Raw genomic sequence first — 22,108 nt, 5'->3', positions numbered from 1 at the left:
TTTTTTTGGGGGGGGGGGGGGGGGGGGGGATTAAAAAGGGGCTATAAACAAGGGGAGATAAAAGAAAATGAGAAGATGTAAGTTTGCCCCTAAACTTTCAACGTTGTGTCCATTTAGTTCCAATTCCTGGACTTCAAAATATTTCTAATAGGTCTTCGAGTTTTTAAGATTATGCCTACTTGATCTTTATACTTAAAAAAATTCTAGTAGGCTCATGAACTTTCAATTTTGTATTTACTAAGTCCCTACGATTATCCTATCAGTTTCATAATTCTGCAGCACAGTAACTATATTATTTAAGGATTATGGGATTAGCTAGTTATAGGCAATTTCAAGTGTTTGATGACATAAACGTTAAACTAACGGAGTTAATAATATACAAATGTTAGATACAAAATTACAAGTTTAAGGGCATGTTAGAATCTTTTTAAAGTATTAGAACTAAATAAACAAAACAATGAAAGTTCAAAGACCAAACTTATAGTTTTAATATCATCTTGATCCCACTCCCAAGAAAAACATTTGGTCAAAAAAATTTCCAACTAACCTAAGAGGAGTTTGTACCCATCTTTCATTATACACCATGTCTTCAAGAAGCAGGTTAGAACTATCTGTCAATAATTTACTAAAACAATTTCTCCCTTCTTTCCCATTTCCTCTTGCAGGTCTTTCGTTAGACAATGCATTTGTTTATTTTCACGAAACTCAGCTTACTTGTGAGTTAAATGGCGAGCATTTTCATAGGATAGCTTCCGTTCACATCCAAGAGAGAGAAACTAAAATAAGCATCCATTTACATTAGAAACAAAGCTTACTTGAACAAAGTTGGCATGTCCTGAACCAGAGACAAAATAATTGAATTTGTCAAATCGACCAAAATCCACGTATCCCTGGTTAATCAGGAGCAGATGTAATAGATATGAACGACAGCCCAATCCGTTGAAAACAATGAAGAGAAAAAGAAGGAAAATATGAACTTTCCAGAGACAAAACATAGTTTGAACATGTTCAAGAGGTAATAAAATAGTCAGCATGAAATAATTTTTGAACCTTGATTCACAATAGTCATGGACTCACAACTACATATCAAGAATTAACTTTTTACATGCCAGAGCTTTCCTTTAAAAATAGTGTGAAGAAATACAATGCCAGATCATAACCTTTAGTTATTTTTCAAAATAAAACTATATTAGTCCTTTCAGAACAAGAACTTGCAACCATGTAATGAAGGGCACAAAGTATTATAGAACTCTTTTAACTACAGCAAGTATAAAAGATTGAACGGAGTAATGCAATTTTTCTCAGTCAATTTTGACAGTTCCTTGAGAATAGTTAATCCAAAATGAAATATCGGAATAAAGAAACATATTCATTCTCAAGAGCTCCTATACTCAGACCCGTAACAACTTATCGATGGAACCCTAACAGCAGTAAGCAATGACGTGAATATATAAACCTATCTTCATCAAATAAGGCATTAAGGTGCTGCATGTAATATTCCTATGATAGAACATCTTCTCAAAGTGATCAAAGTTCATGGTAAAGTAATCTAGCAGAGATATATTACCGTCTGTTGTGATCTACTTTCCACATCTTTGCAAAACCGAACCACCAAGTCAGAATCCTATATCAAGACATGCTTGACTTAATACTGCCTGAATTCATATATTTATAGATAGGATTTTAAAAATATAATAAAATGTCTCAAGTTTCATTATTTAATTGAAAAAAAGAATATCACCTTCCCATCATATTCAAATGGTTGTCCAACCCAGCTACTCTAGTTATTGAGTTAAGTAAAGCTAAAAACATAATAACACCAGATGTGAGGAATAATCAAATAAAACGTAAAGAAGAAGTTAAGTTCAGTTCTGATTGCACAAACAGAAACAGAAAGTTCAACATGGCAGATGAAGATGCTACCAGAATCACAGGTCTACCAAAACAAAACAATCATATCAAGAAAATTCCACTTAAAGACTGAAGAAACTTTATGGGAAAGGCCTCCCAAAATGAAAACATTAATAATCACGTCTCTGGAAGGATCCATTCAGGATAAAGTAAATTCAAGAAAGATGGCAATCAGGAAAGCTACAGAAAGATCAACCTAGACTTGGTTGTTCTACAAATGTAAATTACTTCCCCACCTCCCAATTAACTGTATATTTGATAATATTGATATATCATACTATGTAGGATACAAAGTCAATGACGTGACTAGAATTGTCAAAAACATAGCAACTGGAACTTGGCACTGCAATTGCATTCGTTTCAACAGCCTGTAAAAGAACACCTAAAACAAAGAAAAATCCTATAAGACAAAAAAGTATATACAGCGTTCAACATTTGAAAGGGGACAAAATAAGCTGAATTAAACAAACTTACTAGTGAAAGCAGTGAAGAGTAGTAAATGTAAAGAACAAACACCAATATTATATCTCGCACTCATATTTTTATGTTGCTTTCAACGTTTTGAACATGTCCTGCAGGCTGAAAATTAAATTTTGTAAGCTCAGCAGCTGAGATATCATGAATAGTAAATAAACAAATCAAGGTAGACAGCATGATATTAGTTAATACCCATTGCTAGTTATTATGTCTCTGTTGCCATAAAACCAGAAGCTCAAGTTAACCGATTCGAAAAGGCAAGTAGAACCGATTGAAATAGATATCCAATATAAGGAACGAATCGATGGCATTAATAAAAGCTTATATTCAATACTACATCAGCGAGTATGGATTCAACGAAAACGCGAGAGAGTGCATAATGTAATTATGTTCCAAGTCCAGCTGAAATCGAGCCTCCAAACTACCTCTTCCAAAAATGATGATCAAGAAAACGAAACGCAATTACCTGAAACCTTCAAGTGAATAGCTCCGTTTTGTTGCCCTCCACTGAATCAAAGGACTGGAATTTGAGAACTACGGAATGAATACGCGAAAACCTGCAACCATGGGAACTGTCCGGCCATTACACCAGAAACGCGGGCATTTTCCTCGCAATTATTTCTCTTACTTTTTTAAAAGAAATTTCCTGTAATAATTTCGAGTTTAAATTATATAAAAAAAAATGTTATCTAAAATTTTATTAATTTGGATAAATGTTGTAAATTTGTAATTATTTCTTTGATTATTAAATAAATCTTGTAATGTTTAGGTCATGCAAAAAATAATTAGACATCCTAGTGTATAATTAATCAACTTTAAAGACGAGCTACATTTGTTGAAATTTTTAGATTAATGGAGATTTTTTTTTTCCCTTCAATTTGTTAGCTTTTAGAAATTTTAATTGCACTTGTCAAGAAAATTTCGGTTCAATTTGGTTAGTCATATTTAGAACCAAACCGAAACACGAAAAGCAAAATTTCAGTTTGATTCACTTCGGTTCGTCAAATTTGTGCATCTCTAATTCGATTCACTGATTTTTCATATCACAAAGACTTAACTAATGAAAATGGCATCTTCATTCTTTTAAGGAGTTGGAAAAGCTTAAGAAATGTAATAACAAAAGTAATTCTTGTGAAACTTTCTCGCAGCTCATGATCAGCAAACTCCTTGGCTCAAGAAGATGAAAGAGAAACTAAACCATCCTAAAAAAACTCGAAGATTAAACATGAGATTAAGCAGAGACAGCATTAAATAATCTATTTTCTCTACAAATAAAAGGTTTCAATGTCCATGCATAATTAGTTGACATCTCCCCTCATAGCTGTGCGCTGTGGGAAGCTTCTGTAACAGCTTCACTCAAATCAGACTAAGATGCCAACATAAATTATAGAGTATGTTACAGTCGGGCACCTGGACGACTAATGCCACGACCAAGCAGGTTCCAAGACATGTAGTTAGCTTCATATATAAAATAAAATAGTCCATGCTTGAAATACATTCAAAACCTGGTAAGCCAGCACGTTTAATAAAGTTCCTGCAATACAGTATGGCTTGCTGATAAACAGATATTAAGTCCTTACAAGCTCGGCTGGCGCCTCCTCAAAATAGTAGAGACACGGTATACAATGAGTTCTTCAACGTTGCTACTCATCTTTATCGAGTTACATCTTAGAAAATCTTGCTTATCCATGATTTGGGTACGAATCCAAAGAAGATGAGATAAATATTACCTCAGAATAGATGTCAAAGTTAAACCATCAAGGGAAGAACATGAAGATGGAAGTGTATCATTTCTTGAAACTAGGATTTCATTTAATTCCTCTATTTGATGGGCTAACATAAAAACTTCTTCTGCTATATCTTTTGTCACCCACTCTTCAAGTTTCCTGCATTTTAAATTCAATCATCAATTCACCATCAATTTATATAGTAAAAACAGGGTACATAATGCATCGACGAGGAATATGTACTAATCATAAAACCATGTATCGATATAAGAAAGGAAAAGGAGTAATGGAAAGAGATAAATTACAGAATATGAGAACCCCTGTGATCTACCGTTGTAAATAGCTGTCTATAAGGATACTAAATCCTACTGCCATCACACAAGAAGGAAAAATAAGAGTAATTTCTATACAACCTTAGGTGAGATTCCGCACTTTTGTTGCAATCTGAGAATAGCACCTTGATGATTGGATTTAAATCCACCTTTGGAACAACTTCTGCAGTATCCTCCATGCCCAAACAATAACCACTACACGACCAAGAATTTGAATTGATGAGAACAATGTGCAGCATGGTAGACTTGGTTTTCAACTCCTTAACCACAGTACGAAATGATGATTCTTCATTTGCACTTTCCAGTAGCTGAGATGCAAACATTTTTTCCAACGTGTACTCCCTGTTGCATAAGTCGGCTAATCGTGAGAACCCAATGAAACAAGAAATATCTCAAAGTCACTAATTACATCAAAGAAAGGCATGACGCAACAATATGCTGACCTGAACAAATTTTCTGGTTCAGTGGATAAACATGTTGAGACATAACATTTAAAGAGTCGAACTCCACCATCTGTAGGTCCACAGCCATTTCTGCAAGGGTAAGCCCCAATCAGAGTTGAACACTGGGGGCAAAAGAACTCGGCCCATTCAAAATCTGCTGAAAGATTTGACAGTCTAGCCATAAAGATATTTCCAAGAAAACCATTAAGAAAGGATATCTGGTCGTCCGAAACATCTACAGTATTAATAGGCTTTGGGTCTAACTCATATGTGCCACATGTGTGATGCATGCAATCTCTATCAAGATCATGAAGTACATTACTTTCTCCATGTTGATGCAAGTCAGGAATTGAAGTCACAAGAGGTGAATCAACTTCATCACTTCCCTTCACAGCAGCATTACCCTCCGTCTTTGCAACAAGGTTCTTATAATTGAACTGCTTAGATTTTACCTCCCCTGTAGATGTATGATTACATTGTGATTCTTGCTTAGCTTCAGTTGACCAATTGCCATCAGTGAAATCTGATTCATCCTTGAGTTCTCGGGTCCCATCATAGTCTGGGAACGCATGTCCAATAAGGTCATCCTTGTAAAGAGTAATAGTCGTTAAAGTGAGTAGGCAGACACCCTTTGCACATCTATAGGAATTTGTGTACCTAGTAACCAGCTTCTCGCTTATCCCCCCGAAGGAGCAGCAGCAAGTCCCAAACCAGTTATCAGCCACCTCTCGCCAGTTGACTGATGGCATTTCAACAAAATTTCTACATGCATACATATTGAACTGTGAAAGTCAAAATCAAAATTTTATGGATTGGTGTGAAATGTACACCAACTGCTCTAGTAAATTAAGTCCAGTCAATAGTACGAACGAACAATTTGCTACCTGAGAGGGGATTCACTCAGCCTGAAAGAACAATTTCTGCAATAAAAGTGGACGCCACCACTGCGTGATAAACTGCTTTGATCTAAGAAACACAAGCATTTCAGAACAGGAAAGCTAACAAGGTAATGGAAAAACAGTAGATGGTAAATGATTAACATAGCGAAAATCCAATGTTTCTGGCAATTTAGCATTGTAATTAATTATCACACTTTGATAATGATCATACACGTCAGAAGCAGACAGAAAGCATAAGGATATAAGTTTTAAATTTAGCACCTTTAGCAAATGTTAATGCATAACTGTTAGACAGCATAAGGGAAAATGCAGCGAGTATCAAAAGACACGGAGCAAAATTCTAAAAATTTCAGCGCACCATAATCCATTGAAAGTGGCTTCAACGCCTTGGAGTTTCTATGTCCTCGCTTTTCGGAGAAGTCCAGCACATTGTCGAAGTTAAGAATGATAGGGTGATCAACCGGAAGAAGCAAGACAAGCTTGACCTCCATATGGTCTTCGAAAGCTCTAAAACTCAGAGGCGACTCAGCGTCGACCAAAACCGGAGGCATAGGAACTCGAATGGACATTTCGAGGTCTTGTAACCAAGCCACACAAACCACGGACTGCTGGAGATTGAGATGAACCTTGAGATTCTGACATTGAAGAGAAGGATTGGTATAGGAATCGAAGAGCAATAAACGTAGGGTTGGTATATGGGATTGCGCTTCCCATGTGAAGCGCCATTCTCTAGGGTTTTCGACTGAATCGAGTTCTGATGGCATGCTTTGATTTCACGAGCACCACTGCAATGTTACCCGCTTAAATTGAATTTCTGCGCGCAGTTCGTATAATTTGATGAACGGCAGCGACAATGAATTGAGGGTAACTCCAATTTCATCAAATTTAATTATATATTTTAAAACAGATTAAAAAAAAAAAGTTTATTAAAAAAAACTAATAATACCAAAATTTATTTTCAAACTTTATGGGAGAGAATGATAATACCTTCTAATAAGAAAAATCTTTTATAAACTAATCATTAATATTATTTTTAAAATGTATTAAATTATATTAACAAAATATAAAGTTAACAATAATTACAATATTTTATTTTAATTTAGAATAAATGACCATATTTATTTGCAATTTATTCTAAATTTAGAGTTTAATTCAATTAAATTTAAATATAATTCAATTAATTAGGTGTAAAAATTTTATAATTTATATTTAATTAGATTTTTTAATATTAAACAAAAGTGAAAGATTTTGCATATTGTTTTTTATTTTTTTTGTCACGCTTTCAAGTCTAAAATATTGTTTATGACTTTATGTAAAAGCACGTGTCTACCGCATATCATCGAATTAATCATTTTAATTTAAAGTTAAATTTTTAATGACTTTTTTTAAAAATTATTATAGTTTTAAAATTTTATTATCCAAACCAAATATTGAAGTATTGTATTTTTTTAATCTACGTAACATATTTATATAGATGATGCATTAAATAATAATTGAAAAACTGAGGATTCTTATGTTAATTAAAAACTACAATATTTCCATAATAAATTTAAAAAACTACGAAATATTAATAACAAATTTTAAGAACTACAAAAAAAAAAAAAAAAAACATGTCTGCAAAAACCAACCGCTGCAGTTTGTCCGTACACACAGATCACCCTCAGTTCTCAAAACATGTCTTCAAATCCATTAAAATCGCCAACCTCCAAGAATGTTTCGAAAACCTCCGTCGAGTTTATAAACGTTACGATGTCGTTTAGAGACTGTAATCTGCGGGTCAGCTCCGCTATCTGAGCTCGGAGGATGGAGTTCTCTGCCTCCAAGCTGACGCACAGATTAGCCGCCACGTTCAAGCTCGCCACCATCTCATGGTTGTGGTTCCTAAGTCGACTAACCTGTAACGCCCGAGTCAGAAACTTAGGAGGGCAGAGTTTTTACAAGATGGGCTTGCTTCTATTTAGCGTTACCTGCTCTGTAAGATCGTCCAAATGTTTTTGCTTGCGCAGTCGGGATCGCCGAGCCGATTCTCGATTGGACTGCATTCTCCGCCGCTTCCTCTTCACCTCCCGATCATGTTCCGACCCAGATGAAGCCCCACCTGAAGAACCCATTTCGATAATATGATAGATTCAGAAAAAAAAGAAAAAAAAAGATGAAAAATGACCAAACGAAGCGAAATGGATTAATTGTAGGATCGTCGTCTATGAGAAGACATAGAACCAGTAAAGGAACACGGCGGAGAAAGATTGGACTAAATGGGTTCTCCGGCGAAGAGTTGAGTTTATGATAAACCCAGAAAGAAGAACTTCACTGACAACCGGAGACATGAGTAGTTTGGAGCATCGAGGCACAAGGAATTGCAATTAGTACTCAATCAGAGGAAAAGAGAAATGTAGGAAGATAGAAATCTAGATAGGGGGATGGAAGCAGGCTGGTTAATGGCGGTTTTATAGCAATACATCACAACAGAACAGAGTGCTACTTTCAATTGTTCTCAAATGTATTCACTCTACTTCGAGCATATATTAAAATATTTTTCTGAAACGTGATTCGAAATTCGAGCATATATTAAAGTTGTAATACGTAGACTAAAGGATATCGAACACAAAGGGAAAGGGTGATCTGTAAGTGGGGTGCTGTGTGTCCCGAAATGGGAAAGGGGGGCGCTGAAGAGTGAAACCGGCGCCCGTGATGGGGCGGCCATGTGCGCGCTCAATTTGTTCCCTTCCACTGTTACTCTACTTTCACTTTGACACCAAAACAAATGGAATGCCCTCCAACTTTCTATTATTTCCCTTTTTCTAATGTAAATTCAACTTTTTCTTTACCTAGGCTCAACCATATTCATTATGTTTCTTAGACATATTGGATACGTGGGTTCTTACAACTTCTTTAAAATATTTAATTATCAACGATTATTTGTTACTTTAATAGATCAAATTGTAGCGAATGATTTGAAGCTACAACCTCATCCATCATCAATATAATTATTTAAAATTTAAAACATGATGTTGTCATACAAGAAAATGAAAAATCCATTCATAAAGGAACTCCAGCTGCACGTATTTTTTTGGATGCTTTCGATTATAAAATAAGATCATAAACTTAGCGACGAGTTAGTTTAATGTGAAAGTTTATTATTATTGGGTTAAAAATAATATTTAAAATCATCCTCTTTCTTATCCACCGATGCTCCTCTTTCCCATTTTTTTTTATTTTCTCTTCCATTTCAGATTTTATTATAAAATAAAACAAAATTTATGAAATCAACAATATTAATTTTAATTTAATTTAATTATCTATTTACCTCAATAATTGGGAAAATCAAAGTAAAATAAATACTAATTATTCTTACCATAATATTATTAATATTTGCTACTTTATTATTGTTATTCTTTTTAAAGCTAAAGAATTAAACCATAAATATAATTATTAATATCTTATCTTGTGAGGAACTACTAAAATGAAGCTACTAATGGGCTTACTTTTTTACAAATGGGCCTAGAAGTTATTATAGAATTATAATCAAGTTATGGGCCACATGAGCCCAAATATTTTACTTGGTGCTTTTTATATATGAAAGTTGGTGAGTACGCACGCCAACCCTAAAATATTTAGAAAATTAAAGAAAAAAAAATTGATTTTCTTGCTAAAATATATTTTAATTAATGGTATTTTCAGTATATATAATATTAAATCAAATAAATGGTGATAAATTTGTAGAAATTAGAGGTGATAAGCGTATTTAAGAAAAAAATTGTTATCATAAACGAATATTTTCATACTCACCATCCTTTTAATATATATGTATTAATATATGTAAAGACTGACGCAATAAACCTCGGCCAACCGTAAATGCTTAGAAAATATAAGAAAAAGTTATGCTTGTTCTCATAAATGAATATGTTCATTTAATATATATTAAAATAAATGAACGGTAATAAAATGTGTAATGACTAGAGTCTATGAGCTTACGACACTAAATGTTTATAAAATTCAAGCAAAATGAAATTGAATTTACTATTAAAGTTATTCTCATAAATGAATTTCATATATTAAATGACAGCATAATTTCTACCCCTAAACTCTCGAAGATTATTGGGAGCGAGTCCACATTGGAAGATCATAAATTTATAAGTGATGAATATTATCTCTATTAATATGAGACATTTTGGAAAGCTCAAAAAGCTTATGGTTTTTTGGAAGCCCAAAGCAAAACTATGAGCTTATGTTCAAAGTGGACATACCATTGTAGAGAGTCGTGATTTATAACGTAAACTACCATCATTTCATTCTAAAATTTAGGTTAAATAAATAAAAATATTCTTAAATTTCATGTTTTATCCTTTAAAAAAATTTAACTCTCAAAACTCTTATTAAAAAAAAAAAATTAAAAAATATTTTATTTAAAAAGTAACTTTTAACTCTTATTAAAAAAAAAAATAATAATATTTTATTAAAAAAAGTAACTTTTAACTGTGGAAATATTTTTTTTTTGGACTTTGCTTTCAATTATTTTTCTTCGTGGTTTAAACGTGTCTACGGGTAGATGTTTCTACATTCTTAGTAGATATTATTTTTTTTTTGTTTTTTCTTTGATGGTTTCTCTTCAGAGTTTTAAACATATCTATTAGGAGAGGTTTCTACACTCTTATAAATAATTATTTGATCTACTCTACACTCGAACTGAAAAAAAAAATGGTAATTAAGAAGACAGAAAGACAAAGGGCATGAAAATGCGGCCCCTTTACGAAGTTTTGTTTTGGAAGTAAAAAGGCATAGGATGTGTTGAGTAATTGAGTCCTTGTTTTCAGGGCGTTGGGGTCTGCAAACCACAAAAAAGCTCACCACTTTTGGGTCCATGGAAGTGAACATGAATAGAGAGTAAATGAGAGTCCAATTGGGGTTGAGAGGCGCAGAGTAGTACCACTCCTCTTGTGTGTTTGTTCAATAAAGAATGAGTTAATGAGGGAAGAAGAGCGAGAGAGGACATGGAATTTACAAAAAGCATGTTGGAATCCCAATGGTGTTGTGTTGCGTTGTGTTGTGTTGTGTTGCGTCTGCAATTATTGTACACTCTTTTGAAGAAGGGCGCACTATTATTATATTATGAATTCACCTCCATCTCCACCTCCACCTCCCTTGTCTCTTTGGCTTTAAAGCCGACTCAAAGTGAGGAGCCCTAGTGGGATTTTAATATTTGAGTTGACTTTCCAGTAATCTCAGAAACACACACACCACACCCAGATGGAGCAGCAAAAAGGTTAATGGAGGAGACACAACCAACCGGTTTCTGCACCATATGACCCCAACCCATTACAAAAAGAGCCTACTTTGTTTGAACACTGAAGCAGAAGTCGAGTCTCGATTAACGAGAGGCAGTTTGAGAGCTTTATAGACTTATAGGGAGGCTCTATAATGTACTTTATTCGAGGGGAGAATTGTTGGATCTATAAGTAAAGAACACTATTTTTATTAGTACGAAGTCTCTTGGTTAGTAAAAACCATGAAAACTTATACTCAAAGTAGACATTATCATTTCATTGTAGAGGTTCGTGATTTCTAACCGATTCGATCCTCTAACCCATATTATATAGTTTAAGTAATTGAGCAAGAAGAACGAGATGGGCTGTGCGGGTATTGTGGGGTGAGATAGAAAAATTATGTTTGAAAGTCAATTTCATCGTGCAAAAGAAAGAAAAACACTAACATACGAAATTTCGATTCTCAAAATGAGAATAAAAACATAGAAAAAGTGAACCCTTTTGACTCGTTATTAAAGATCAATCCTGAAGAACTTAACGAATTATTTGAAGAACATTTTTAAGGATGAAAATTTGAGATGCTTAATGATTGAATGAATACTTAATCATATCCGCGTCTTGCTTTACAAACATTGGATGAAATAAATATACATTAGGTTGTTTAAAGTTTAATTAGTCACACTTATATATATATTAAGCTGATCAAAAAGCACACCAAAAGAGAAAAAAAAGCAAAAGTTGCCGATTACTACGTGATTAAGGGAAGATCAAAATCATTGGTTAACCCTTTCCCTACCATTTATCAAAAGTTAAGAACAAACTGAAATCTTGGAGGAAAAACAAAACAAAACAAAACCTTAAAATATCATATGATAACAGCACCATCTAATCCAGTGATTATGTTCATCACAACAAGAGAGAAGAAAAGCTTTTCCAGTAATATTAAGCTTATATATAACAACCCATACCCTTCATTTCCGCCTTAATTCTCAACCCAAAGGATGAAAGATCGCATTCGTGACAGGCATGACCTTGTGCAACACGTACAGAAAGTGGATGTGCGAGATCCCACGTCGGTTGGGAAGGAGAACGAAACATTCTTTATAGGAGTGTAGAAACCCTCTCCCTAACCGTCCCCCCAAGGAAAAATCCAAAGAAAACAATATCCGCTAGCTAACAGTGGGTTTAGACACTAGAAAAAAGAGCATGAACGCATATTCTGATTAACAACCCACAAGTAACATTTGGCAAAGGTGTCAGGATTCATACATATTTGAACAATAGTATGGTAATAGACATCAATTTTTGTATTAAAAAGTCTCGTACTAATGAAGATGTAACGTTTGATTCAGGGTGTTAAGGAGAGGACAATAATGCAGGGTGACATGATATTGATATCAGCCAAAATAGAGGGTAGATAGGGTTCTTGGAAAGAAGTTATATATATATATATATATATATATATTGGAAATGGGAAGAGAGAGAGAGAGGGAGAGTAAAGGGAAGTTAATAATAAACAAAGCATCCACCCAAAGGCATCCCATTAAAAGCATTAAGGTTTTTGTTGTTATCCTGAGTCTGCAAATTATTCTGTTTTTCTTTTTCTTTTGAGCAAATGTTTTTTTTTTTTTTTGAAGAACTTTCATTCCATATGATACTATAAAGTTGGAAAAGAAAAGAAAAGAAAACCCCATTTCATCTCTCCTTTAATCATTATATTCACTACTCTCTTTTTAGGTCATACATACCCATGGAGTCTGCTAATCTCCAGCATCAGCTTCAAGAACTATTCGTTGGATATTCCTCTTTGGTATCACCTCCAAGAACAGCTCCCATCACTCATGAATGCAGCCCCAACATCATTTTGTAAGCCCAAATCAATTTCATCATGCATGCAAACCTCAGAATTTTCATTCATTTTTCTCATCTTTTGGTACATATATGCTCATGCAGGGATGGAGATTCCTACAATAACCATTATTTGGTGGATCAAAGCATACCATGTTCAAGGGAGAATGAGAATGAGAATCCATGGTTTAATTTCTCATCAACTTACCAACAAGAACAGCCCAATGAACAGCAGCTTTCAACTCTTTATTCTTCTCTTCAATCTCCTGCAAGCTATGGAGGTTTCCAAGGGATATCAGCTGGATCCAACCCCAATTATTACAGGAATAGCAGTAGTTCAACGTTGGATTTGTTGTCTTCTTCATCATTTTCAAGCTCCATGGGCTACAATTTACAGGCTGCTCATCGTCATATGGATTTTCTCTCAAATTATTCAAGTGGGTTTAACAAAAACAGAGCGGTATTTGGCTATGCTCATCAGAATCATCATGAACATGTGCAAGATTCAATGAATAATAACAATAGCCCATCAAACAGCTCCAACAAAGTTTGTATCTTTTTTCATGTTCTTCATATTCTTGCCTTTTGATCCTAGCTAGCTACTAAATTGCAATTTTTACAGGCTTCATCAGTGAGTGTTGGAAGAGCAAAGAGACCAGCTAACAGCTTGTCTGTGCCTAAAAAGTGCAGTAACAATCCAGAATCGAAGAAGTCCTGCTCCTCCTCCAGATCTTCATGCCCACCATTAAAGGTATGGCTTTGAATCCAATTTAAGAACTGACCCTTTTAAGTGTTTGTAATTATAAAGTTTGGTTAATGAAATTTTGTATAATCTGGCAGGTGAGAAAAGAGAAATTGGGAGACAGGATTTCAGCACTTCAAAGGCTGGTTGCACCTTTTGGTAAGGTATATATATATTATATATAAACCCTTTATCTTCTACAATGCTTTCCTTTATCAGATATTCAGAACCCACTATGCTGTTTTTGATGCTTAAAATAACCCCATTTGCCCATAACTTTGTTACAGTTTTTTTTACCATTTTATTTTATTTGAAACAAAAATTAACAATCTTTTTCAGACTGATACTTCCTCAGTTCTAACCGAAGCAATAGGCTACATTCAGTTTCTTCACGACCAAGTTGAGGTGATTTAATTCTCTATCAACCCGATACGATCTTCGTTTGATAGTCATTTAGTTTTTAGAGCGACCCGCGTTTGATAACTGGTTTCTTCATGCTGTGCAGACTTTAAGCATGCCATATTTGGCGTCCTCTCAGAGCAAACCCTACCAAAAACAGCAGCAGCCTGTAAGATAATAAATATTGTTTTACTCATAAACTTCTTTCATAATGTGGATTTGTTCTTATTCTTAGATCCTATTTTACCACTTCTATGTACTTTTTTTAATAGATATAAAACAAGATAAGGTTTTGTTTTATATGTTTGTTCTTTAGGAACTGACAATAAAAAATAGATTTTGTATTGAAAGGAACCCTAGAGCATGGATTTATCTGAAGTTGTCAAATTTGCAGGGTTTGATCGAGGAGGATGGAACAAGACCAAGGCAGGATCTTAGAAGCAGAGGGCTATGCCTAATGCCTCTTTCCTGCGCATCATTCATTCATGGTTTCGATTGAGAGAGAGAGAGAGAGAGAGAACAACCCATTGCATGATGAAAGAAAGAAAGAAAGACCACAATTCTTGATGAGAATTTAATGGGGTTTTTCTTGTTGCTGTGCTCGTTGTATAGCCTGTTCCAGTTCAGTTTAAGAAAGAACAAGTGTCAATAATGGTTGTTTGGTGGAGTGAGTGAGATCATTTTCAAATAATATAAGCTTTTTGATTGTATTTCCCATTTTCAAAGCATTTGCTTTGTAAAACACAAGTGTTGCAGCATTTTCATTTCTTGCAGAAACTTCATGAATGTACATCCCCCGTTACTTTTGAGGGATGGGATTTCTTCTTCTTTTGGTTAATCTTGGACGGATTCAGTATTACATCAAAAAATAAATGTGTACATAAAATTTTAAACAACTCCACCAGAAACTTTTTGATTTACATTTTCTGGTTCAAACACACAGAGAGTGCAGAGACGGCGTTCGGGGCGATTGCCCAACTGCTGCTCGTGGCTGCCATTTCATCCCTTCACCAGCGGAATGGAATCTGCATACAATAAATATCCCAACCAAAATTTATGCGAACATCTCTCTCACATGTAAAACAATGATATGGGTGTTGGTCAAGTAGTAGTAGAAGATTACCAGCTTCTTCTTTTTCTTCCTTTTCTCAATATAAGCAAAGATCTCTGCTTGTCTAGCCACTGTTTCCTCCAAAACCTATGTAAACAACTACTGATGATCACTCACTGAGGAAAAGAGGTAAAAAAAAACTATGCAGCCAAGTTAAAGGAATAGTAACTGATACCTTCTTGGATGTGGTAAGCTCCTGTTCAAGGGCTTCAACGCGGGTCATTGTAGCATTCAGTAACTCCTCTTTCTCGCGAGGCATGTCAGCAGGTTTATTGCATAGGTTATTCACTCTCTCTTCCAATTCAGCCATGCGTTTTACGGTGGACATGTAATCAGGCAATGGATCAAATAAAGGTGGCTGACCCTGACCCTTAAAAATCGGTTTGGAGTATAGGGAGGCATTAGAGAGCTTCTTAGGCATGGTGCGAGCCAATCTCACCGTGGCAGAAATTCCCATTATGAAGGCAACAATAGTAGCAAGAACCTTAGATTTAATACCCCCAGGGCCTTCCCCTGAACCAGCCATAGGAAAACCCATTGCTGCGAGGTGAAAAATTATCCAAATGCTTTCTACAATGTGAGATGAAATTGAGTAACTAAATAAAATAATATACCTTTGGAAGAGGTAGGCATGTTCTTTTCTGACACCATTTTCCATGTAAGATCCACAGATTTATCAACCACCGGGACACAATCCTCATTGTAAGGTACTTGAATATTCTTGATAATCGGAACCTATCATGTTTTTTCTTCTGTCAGCTAAGCTATCTCTAGAGAATAGATTCTACCAGCAAAGAAATTCATGAAAATCATGAGTTTATCGTCAACCCATCCAGTCTGAAATCTTCTATCACATGCAATGATCAAACTCACCACCAAGGAACAGAGCTAAATCGAGTCTGTATCATACTTGCTTGTAATTCTAGAGGACATTAGATTCTTACATCCTAGACTGAAAGCCATCAATATCGAACAAATCCTGAATTCTTGCACATTTACCTCATGGAGAGGAGAGAGTGGCGAATACTTCAAATGAGAGATGGAGCAGACACCCTTAACATCAGGTGAGTGATTCCCCTACAGAACAAATACCAAAATAATTCATCAATTATGAAGAACTAAGAAGCAAAATGGAAACTCAAAAGAAGAAACCAGAAAGACAAAAGTTCAAAGCTTAAGGAAAAAAACCATGTTGTCCCCAGATTTACTTGAACATTTATGATTTCCATTGTTGACCATCTGCAAGTCCATCAATTATTTTTAAAAAACTAAGCAACGGTAGAAGTCAGATGCACATTAATCAAAGATGGAAAACAACATTATGTGGAGATATCAATTGGGACCTTTAATATATTTGGGTCCTTCCATGGACCTTTATCAGAACGCATGCATCCTCCTTGATCGGCGCAGGTACAGGTGCCTCCGAGAAACTCTGGCAACTCACTGGTGCAACATATATCAGAGAAGTCTCAAGCTAATTATAGGAAGAGTGAAGTTTATACTATTCGTGGAAGTTTACTGACTCTTAAGAAGCATACCTGGAATCAATAATTTCCAGCAACTTGCTTTGGTATTTATTTCCAAGAACCTGGGCAAGTCACTAATTAATTACCTGTGCAACATTCAACTCCGAAAAACAGATATCAGAGAAGAATATTTACATTGATCTTTGCAGTGGTTTTTGGATCTAGAAAAGATTTTACAGTATTCCACAGGATTCTAAATCCGGAACCGGCATTAATGATGAACATACGATTCAAGGTCTGCATTCACGTTTAGTCACAGATTTGGTTAAGACAAAAATGAACATTACATAAAACTGAAAACCAAACGTTGCACAATACCTCTGGATAGTTCTCGCCATCTATTTTCTGAAGGCGGGAGATGAGCTCCCGAGCGGTCTTATTGAAGCTTTTAAGTCCCTATCAAATCAGTTTTACATTGAGAACAAGGACCTCAAAATGTGTTCAAAGTGAGTGCCCATCAATATCATATACTAATTATTCCCTAGAAATAGTAATTTGGACATACGTACCACTCCTTGGACATCCAAGATTGTTGTGCTTTGATCTATGTGCTTCTTGGAAGCTATTGAACAGGCAGGAAACTTGACCGTGAATGTCCTCTCAAACTCCCGTACATGGTACTTGAGATAGCGATCAAGATCAGTGACTTGCATTAACTTTGTGGAATCCACCTTTCCCAACTTCTCAATGTATACTGGCCGTCCTTCCTTATCTACACCATGGTGCCCTTGAGGATAGTAATCTAAGACTTGATCCAGCTCCTCAAATACAAAATCCTTGAGCAGAGACCAAAAAATTGAAGAAATGTCAGTGAGTTCAATTCAGGAGTTCTAAAATCTGGTAATTCTTATACACTACGTCAAATACCTCCATTATGGTGTCAGCGCCAAATTCTTTACGCCACTGGAGCATGTCAGACCACATTTGCTTTGTTTTCTCAATATCAAACTTCCTGGCCTTCATGAATCTATGTCCAAAGGAAATTTTTAAGACTACAACATAAAAAACTGAAAAGAAAAGTAGAAAATACATATGCTTCTGGTTGATAATCAACAGAACCTGAGCATCATGTGATAGTCATCATGCTTGGCAGGAAGCAATTCCTCCAATATTAACACTTGGCGAAAGGCATCAACAGCCTGCATCTCCTCTGTGTCGCGCACATCTTCAATCTCCACAGATGCGACTTTACTACTTCTCCTGCCCCTTCTTATCATAGAATGTCTGAACTTGGAGGAGGCACTCACTGCCTTTTGCTTGAAGGACCCAATGGATGAATTCTTCTCATCCTCGGAGTTCTCAACATCAGATCCATCAAGAGCTGTAAACAAAAGAAAGGGAGATTATCTTTTATAATTTGAAACTATCCAATCAAGTTATCTATGTTTTCAATCTATTCAGCTCCAACAATCTCTTCCCTGAAACTATTCAATCTATGTTTTCAATGTTCATCCATCTGAACATTCTTGCAAAATTCTTGTATCCAAAACGAAAGATTCATAACCGAAACTGGGAAAGATTCATAACGTAAAGAACAATAAAGAAAAGAAAACGAGGAACGATTCATAATGGAAGAACAAATGAAACCGAACAGATTGGAAGCATACCTGGTTTGGAAAAGAACGGTCCGGACATAATGGTGTGTTCTCGGGTTTGCTAATGGAAACAGGTTAGCATCAAAGAGACGAATCAAGCACTCATATCTAACAATATAAGATTTCAATTCCTCTCCTAATGCTCGGCCTGCAAAAAAAGAAAAAAAAAACCCCAACCCATATCAAGATCTTCAAAAATCATAACAAAAAAAAATCAAACCCCACTTAAAAAACTTCCGATCTTGAACCTAAACGGCCACAAATCTAAACGAAAATGCCAGAAACAAACGACATTAAACAAAATGCATATAAAAAAAACATGAAACTAACAGGAGAGAGACCTGAGAGAGGCGCAGAGAAATTACCAATGAGAAACGCGAGAAGGAGTAGTGTGAGGGGCAGGAAAGCGAAGTGGGCGGCGAGGGGGGAGATTAAATGGAGGGAAGAGAAAGAAAGAGAGGGTTGAGAGAGAAGAAGATTAGAGGATTAGAGAGCATAAGAGAAGGGGGCGATTGGGAGGAGAGAGAAAGGGGTTTGTTTGGTTACTGATAATAGAAGAGAATCAGATTTGTTGTTTCAGAATCAGAGCCATTGACGAGGTCGCCCCATGGATATCCATCGATATCTTAACAATATTGATTCCGGCGAAACGCCAGGGCCTTCCTCTCCTTCCTTGCCCTCTATACCCAACTACCTTAACGTCTCCTGGATCTTTCCCGGCAAATAAATCTCCTGTGTGCTGCTCCATTTTTCTCTTCCCTACACCTGCTTTCTTATGTCGCCACGTGGCTACACCCTCAATTTGACTTCCTCATACTCTTTATCTTGTAAATTATTTTCTTATACATATTTATTTTTAAATAAAGTTATTTTTGGGCTATTATTTTCACAATGAAAATAATAATAATTTAATTTAACTACCAACAAATTAAAAAAAATTATTCCATAAAAACGCCAAAATTTGGTTTACTACTTAATAATTACATAATAAAAACAATTTTTTCCATTACGAGTTTGTTTTCTCAATTTTTCAACTTTCTATTTTTTTGGGTTTTAAAAAAAATCAAATTCAATTGAATGTTAGTTCATTTAATTCTTGACTTTAAAAAAAAAAAAAAAAAGAGTTTAAATTCAATTCGTCCATGAAATTGCTGTCATCTAATGATTTCTAAATGATAATTTCATTAAAAAAAATAATATTTAGAGATAATTAAGAAAATTATCTTTTCGTAAATATAAGTATAGTACAACAATAATTAAGATATAATTCAGTATTTGAGGTCAGGAGTTCGAGCTCCATGCTCTCCGTACTTAAAAAAAAATTATACTTCAATGACAATAGCTTGTAAACTATGTTTGGTCTGGGAGTTCACTTACAAAATACTCAACATGTTGACAGAACATCAATTTCTACACATAACTTTGTAATTTAATGAAGGCAAACAAACTCTGTTGCCTAATCTGAGTCGGAATCGATGTTGGTAGAAGATCTCACCACCTTTCGCCTACTTTCGTCGTACTCGTCTTCCTCTTCATCCTTTTTCTCACTGATAAAACCTGTATATTGCATCTTTAGTCAGACAAACGCCATTGTTGAGAGTTAAAATAACGCATTTGATAGGAATATCACCTTTCTTTGTCAGTAAAATTTCTAGTGTCCTTGTACTAAAATCATCTTTTCCACCTAAATCTTGGAACCCAACAAGCCTATCTGTAGCAATGCCTTTCCTGCAGCCAAGATCAAAGTCCTTCAAAGCAGATTCTTACCCACAAACCCATATAAACAGAAGTTTTTTAGCTCGCTAAACAATAATCGAGTCACGTTATCACGATCTGAGTATCTGGGGCTGTCTTTTACGCTATTTCCCTTTTCCTATGACTTATTAGCAACCAATAGAGTGCCCTACCTACCTATATGATGCCTTTCACAAAGTAGAAAGGAATGCCTACAAGAATCAATGGGCCAAGGAAATGATGTTACCTGAAGAGAATAACACAAGGCAAAGTCTTGATTCCAAGTTTGGTAACAAAGAAGGGTGCATTCTGCAATTTACATTTAGATGATTAGCCACTACAAGTTCTTCACCCGGACAAACTTTCACAACAAATGGTTCAAAAAAAGCAGATACTGCTGTTAGAATAAACGATTTATATACCAACCTCTGCATCAAGCTTGATGAATTTTGTGTCTAAATGTTTTGGTGCAAGTGTCTTCAAATGCTTATCCATAATCCTATGAACGAAGGATCCAATGTGAGACTTTTACAATATAAGCATCAATTGGATTAGTAAGGGATTTGAAATTGAAAGACTTACTTGCAGCGGTAGAATTCATGATGATAGAAGTGGCAAATCACTTTTTCACTCCTGGTGACTTCTCCCAAAAAGTCTCCTTCAGTTATTTCTCTGTATTCCCCATGCCCTTGTCTCTTCATTGCTTCTCTCTTCTCAGCCTCCTTCTGCTCAAACAAATTATAATGTAAATGTATGAACTATTCGTGAGAGTTGGCACAATGATCCTGTTTTTTCAAAGGCTGAGAGTTCGGTACACATGAATCGAAGTCCCAAGTTCAATGGTAATGGGAAATTAAACAAGAAAAACATTTTTTGAGTCTCTGAAAACTTTACTTGGCGGCTCATGAAGTACCGTAAACTGCAGATGATGATAGTAATGGAACATATATAGACAATTATACACAAACTCAGACCTTGAGAGCTGCAATTCTATCTGCATGCAACTTTTCCAGCTCTGGATCCTGACCCAGGTAAGCAAACATTAGCGAAAATCACGAGCATTAATATGCATTATGGAAAGACCCCAATCATTAAACCTACATCCATCAACTCGTCAAGGTCAACTTCCTCGTTGTTAGAATTTGATGTCTGAGATTTCTCTTGAGCAAGCAATTCCTGTAAAGTCAATAAATGTACTCATGAAACCAGTAAAAACTTCAACCCTACTTCCGGGCTCTTAACGATTCCCAATTGTCCATAAGACGTATCAATATCCTGAATGCAATTCTTTGATTTTAAGATAAACAAAAGTGGGAGAATAAGACCCAAAGAACTAACGTTTCCAGATTCATGTAAAAGGGGGAAGAAGAAGAAGCAAGAATCACCAATAATTATAACCCGATCGCCATTCATATCTTAATATTATGCTGGAAAAATAGATCTGAATAAAGAAATCCAACTTTGCAAGGGCGGATTGACGGGAATACCTTCTGATAATCACGAGCAGCAGCGGCCATTACATTTCCAAATGCTAAATTTGAAAGGGTCGACTTCACGGTGTTCGGGTCCATCTTTAAACCACTCTGTGTCTAGAAAAGATCAAACAAGAACAAGGAACAAAAAAAAAACGAGTAGAAGGAAAAAAAATGTTGAGCGCAAAGCTTTCTAATGATCAGAATTGACAAAAAGATTTTGATGCCATGAGATCTGACGCTTACTTCGCTCCTCGCGTGTGAAGAAGTAACTGAAGGATGTTCGAGGATTCCAGTCGAGGGCAACCGATTATAGGGCGCACATCGGTTCGGTTTTCCATCTTCGCCCAAATCCAGATCGAACCAATAATTCGGTTTTCTAACACAGACCGAACCAATAATTCGGTTTTCTAACACAGACCGAACCAATGTTTATACAAGAATAGAATCGGTTCGGTTTGTAGACTGATCGAATTGGGTTTATGTATTTGAAGGACTGGACCGAACCGTCTGTGTCAATCGGTTCTTTTTCCTCTTTCCTCTTTCCTTGGATTGCTACCCTTACTGCCCTAGAAGAGTAGAACGGAGATTATAATTTTCAGAAAAACCAAAAAAAAAAAAAAAAAAA

General features: G+C 35.4%; 6 protein-coding genes across 9 annotated transcripts in view; 1 reads left to right on the top strand and 5 right to left on the bottom strand.

Moving 5' to 3' along the window:
* Nucleotides 1-3,011, bottom strand: part of LOC111453203 — a 7,947-nt gene extending 4,936 nt beyond the window's left edge. The window contains exons 1-6 of the mRNA XM_023094202.1: nucleotides 2,855-3,011; nucleotides 2,386-2,490; nucleotides 2,202-2,293; nucleotides 1,742-1,780; nucleotides 1,568-1,624; nucleotides 816-890 (exon numbers count right to left, since the gene is read on the bottom strand). Coding sequence (XP_022949970.1) covers nucleotides 816-890; nucleotides 1,568-1,624; nucleotides 1,742-1,780; nucleotides 2,202-2,293; nucleotides 2,386-2,449 — 327 coding nt within the window. The 5' untranslated portion in view covers nucleotides 2,450-2,490; nucleotides 2,855-3,011. The remainder of the gene's footprint in view (nucleotides 1-815; nucleotides 891-1,567; nucleotides 1,625-1,741; nucleotides 1,781-2,201; nucleotides 2,294-2,385; nucleotides 2,491-2,854) is intronic.
* Nucleotides 3,012-3,639: 628 nt separating this feature from the next.
* LOC111453202 lies at nucleotides 3,640-6,647 on the bottom strand. The gene is made up of 5 exons (XM_023094201.1): nucleotides 6,148-6,647; nucleotides 5,775-5,856; nucleotides 4,891-5,652; nucleotides 4,529-4,789; nucleotides 3,640-4,274 (listed from the first exon to the last, which is right to left on the bottom strand). The coding sequence occupies exons 1-5, from the start codon at nucleotides 6,551-6,553 to the stop codon at nucleotides 4,115-4,117; spliced, it is 1,671 nt and encodes a 556-aa protein (XP_022949969.1). The 5' UTR covers nucleotides 6,554-6,647; the 3' UTR covers nucleotides 3,640-4,114.
* A 657-nt stretch (nucleotides 6,648-7,304) lies between these two features.
* Nucleotides 7,305-8,288, bottom strand: LOC111453207 (bZIP transcription factor 44-like). Its single transcript, XM_023094206.1, has 2 exons — nucleotides 7,757-8,288; nucleotides 7,305-7,684 (listed from the first exon to the last, which is right to left on the bottom strand). Exons 1-2 carry the CDS (start codon nucleotides 7,898-7,900, stop codon nucleotides 7,457-7,459), a joined length of 372 nt encoding a protein of 123 aa, XP_022949974.1. The 5' UTR covers nucleotides 7,901-8,288; the 3' UTR covers nucleotides 7,305-7,456.
* Nucleotides 8,289-12,732: 4,444 nt separating this feature from the next.
* On the top strand, nucleotides 12,733-14,762 carry LOC111453205 (transcription factor bHLH110-like). The gene is made up of 7 exons (XM_023094204.1): nucleotides 12,733-12,919; nucleotides 13,007-13,448; nucleotides 13,524-13,652; nucleotides 13,742-13,807; nucleotides 13,983-14,048; nucleotides 14,149-14,211; nucleotides 14,437-14,762. The coding sequence occupies exons 1-7, from the start codon at nucleotides 12,804-12,806 to the stop codon at nucleotides 14,539-14,541; spliced, it is 987 nt and encodes a 328-aa protein (XP_022949972.1). The 5' UTR covers nucleotides 12,733-12,803; the 3' UTR covers nucleotides 14,542-14,762.
* Nucleotides 14,763-14,875: 113 nt separating this feature from the next.
* Nucleotides 14,876-19,049, bottom strand: LOC111453201 (phosphatidylinositol/phosphatidylcholine transfer protein SFH3-like). Of its 2 annotated transcripts, none has more exons than XM_023094198.1 (15): nucleotides 18,640-19,049; nucleotides 18,287-18,422; nucleotides 17,739-18,000; nucleotides 17,547-17,646; nucleotides 17,189-17,455; nucleotides 16,998-17,075; nucleotides 16,815-16,916; nucleotides 16,692-16,741; nucleotides 16,497-16,596; nucleotides 16,342-16,392; nucleotides 16,153-16,230; nucleotides 15,768-15,888; nucleotides 15,329-15,693; nucleotides 15,166-15,240; nucleotides 14,876-15,067 (listed from the first exon to the last, which is right to left on the bottom strand). In XM_023094198.1, the coding sequence occupies exons 2-15, from the start codon at nucleotides 18,312-18,314 to the stop codon at nucleotides 15,050-15,052; spliced, it is 1,695 nt and encodes a 564-aa protein (XP_022949966.1). In that variant the 5' UTR covers nucleotides 18,315-18,422; nucleotides 18,640-19,049; the 3' UTR covers nucleotides 14,876-15,049. The 2 variants fall into 2 exon arrangements, with proteins under 2 accessions (XP_022949966.1, XP_022949967.1); XM_023094199.1 differs by having other exon boundaries at nucleotides 15,329-15,675.
* Nucleotides 19,050-19,503: 454 nt separating this feature from the next.
* On the bottom strand, nucleotides 19,504-21,838 carry LOC111453807 (thioredoxin domain-containing protein PLP3B-like). 3 transcript variants are annotated; one of them, XM_023095046.1, is made up of 9 exons: nucleotides 21,727-21,838; nucleotides 21,496-21,597; nucleotides 21,110-21,184; nucleotides 20,983-21,030; nucleotides 20,591-20,733; nucleotides 20,435-20,507; nucleotides 20,256-20,317; nucleotides 19,905-20,002; nucleotides 19,504-19,831 (listed from the first exon to the last, which is right to left on the bottom strand). In XM_023095046.1, the coding sequence occupies exons 2-9, from the start codon at nucleotides 21,577-21,579 to the stop codon at nucleotides 19,731-19,733; spliced, it is 684 nt and encodes a 227-aa protein (XP_022950814.1). In that variant the 5' UTR covers nucleotides 21,580-21,597; nucleotides 21,727-21,838; the 3' UTR covers nucleotides 19,504-19,730. The 3 variants fall into 3 exon arrangements, with proteins under 3 accessions (XP_022950814.1, XP_022950812.1, XP_022950813.1); XM_023095044.1 differs by having other exon boundaries at nucleotides 21,496-21,591; nucleotides 21,727-21,807; XM_023095045.1 differs by having other exon boundaries at nucleotides 21,496-21,591; nucleotides 21,721-21,772.
* Nucleotides 21,839-22,108: the final 270 nt, after the last annotated feature.

The sequence above is a fragment of the Cucurbita moschata genome, unplaced genomic scaffold (genome assembly GCF_002738365.1).
Source record: "Cucurbita moschata cultivar Rifu unplaced genomic scaffold, Cmos_1.0 Cmo_Scf00015, whole genome shotgun sequence".
NCBI classification, from domain to species: domain Eukaryota; kingdom Viridiplantae; phylum Streptophyta; class Magnoliopsida; order Cucurbitales; family Cucurbitaceae; genus Cucurbita; species Cucurbita moschata.
Note: the sequence above shows the minus strand (reverse complement) of the source record. Positions and strands in the feature narration are given on the sequence as shown.

Bases quoted from the DNA above. Each gene is read 5' to 3' on its own strand.
- LOC111453202 (XM_023094201.1), bottom strand. From the start codon at position 6,553: ATGCCATCAGAACTCGATTCAGTCGAAAACCCTAGAGAATGGCGCTTC. The intron at 5,653-5,774 runs GTAGCAAATTGT...GTATGCATGTAG, and splicing joins CTGAGTGAATCCCCTCTCAG to AAATTTTGTTGAAATGCCAT. The intron at 4,790-4,890 runs GTCAGCATATTG...CTTATGCAACAG, and splicing joins GAACCAGAAAATTTGTTCAG to GGAGTACACGTTGGAAAAAA.
- LOC111453207 (XM_023094206.1), bottom strand. From the start codon at position 7,900: ATGGGTTCTTCAGGTGGGGCTTCATCTGGGTCGGAACATGATCGGGAG. The intron at 7,685-7,756 runs GTAACGCTAAAT...CGGGCGTTACAG, and splicing joins TGGACGATCTTACAGAGCAG to GTTAGTCGACTTAGGAACCA.
- LOC111453205 (XM_023094204.1), top strand. From the start codon at position 12,804: ATGGAGTCTGCTAATCTCCAGCATCAGCTTCAAGAACTATTCGTTGGA. The intron at 13,449-13,523 runs GTTTGTATCTTT...CAATTTTTACAG, and splicing joins CATCAAACAGCTCCAACAAA to GCTTCATCAGTGAGTGTTGG. The intron at 14,212-14,436 runs GTAAGATAATAA...TCAAATTTGCAG, and splicing joins ACCAAAAACAGCAGCAGCCT to GGTTTGATCGAGGAGGATGG.
- LOC111453201 (XM_023094198.1), bottom strand. From the start codon at position 18,314: ATGTCCGGACCGTTCTTTTCCAAACCAG. The intron at 16,231-16,341 runs GTTTTTTTCCTT...TTTGTTCTGTAG, and splicing joins GTAAATCTGGGGACAACATG to GGGAATCACTCACCTGATGT. The intron at 15,241-15,328 runs GTATCAGTTACT...TTGTTTACATAG, and splicing joins AGCTTACCACATCCAAGAAG to GTTTTGGAGGAAACAGTGGC.
- LOC111453807 (XM_023095046.1), bottom strand. From the start codon at position 21,579: ATGGACCCGAACACCGTGAAGTCGACCCTTTCAAATTTAGCATTTGGA. The intron at 21,031-21,109 runs GTAGGTTTAATG...TACCTGGGTCAG, and splicing joins ACCTTGACGAGTTGATGGAT to GATCCAGAGCTGGAAAAGTT. The intron at 20,003-20,255 runs GTAACATCATTT...TCTTGGCTGCAG, and splicing joins CCTTGTGTTATTCTCTTCAG to GAAAGGCATTGCTACAGATA.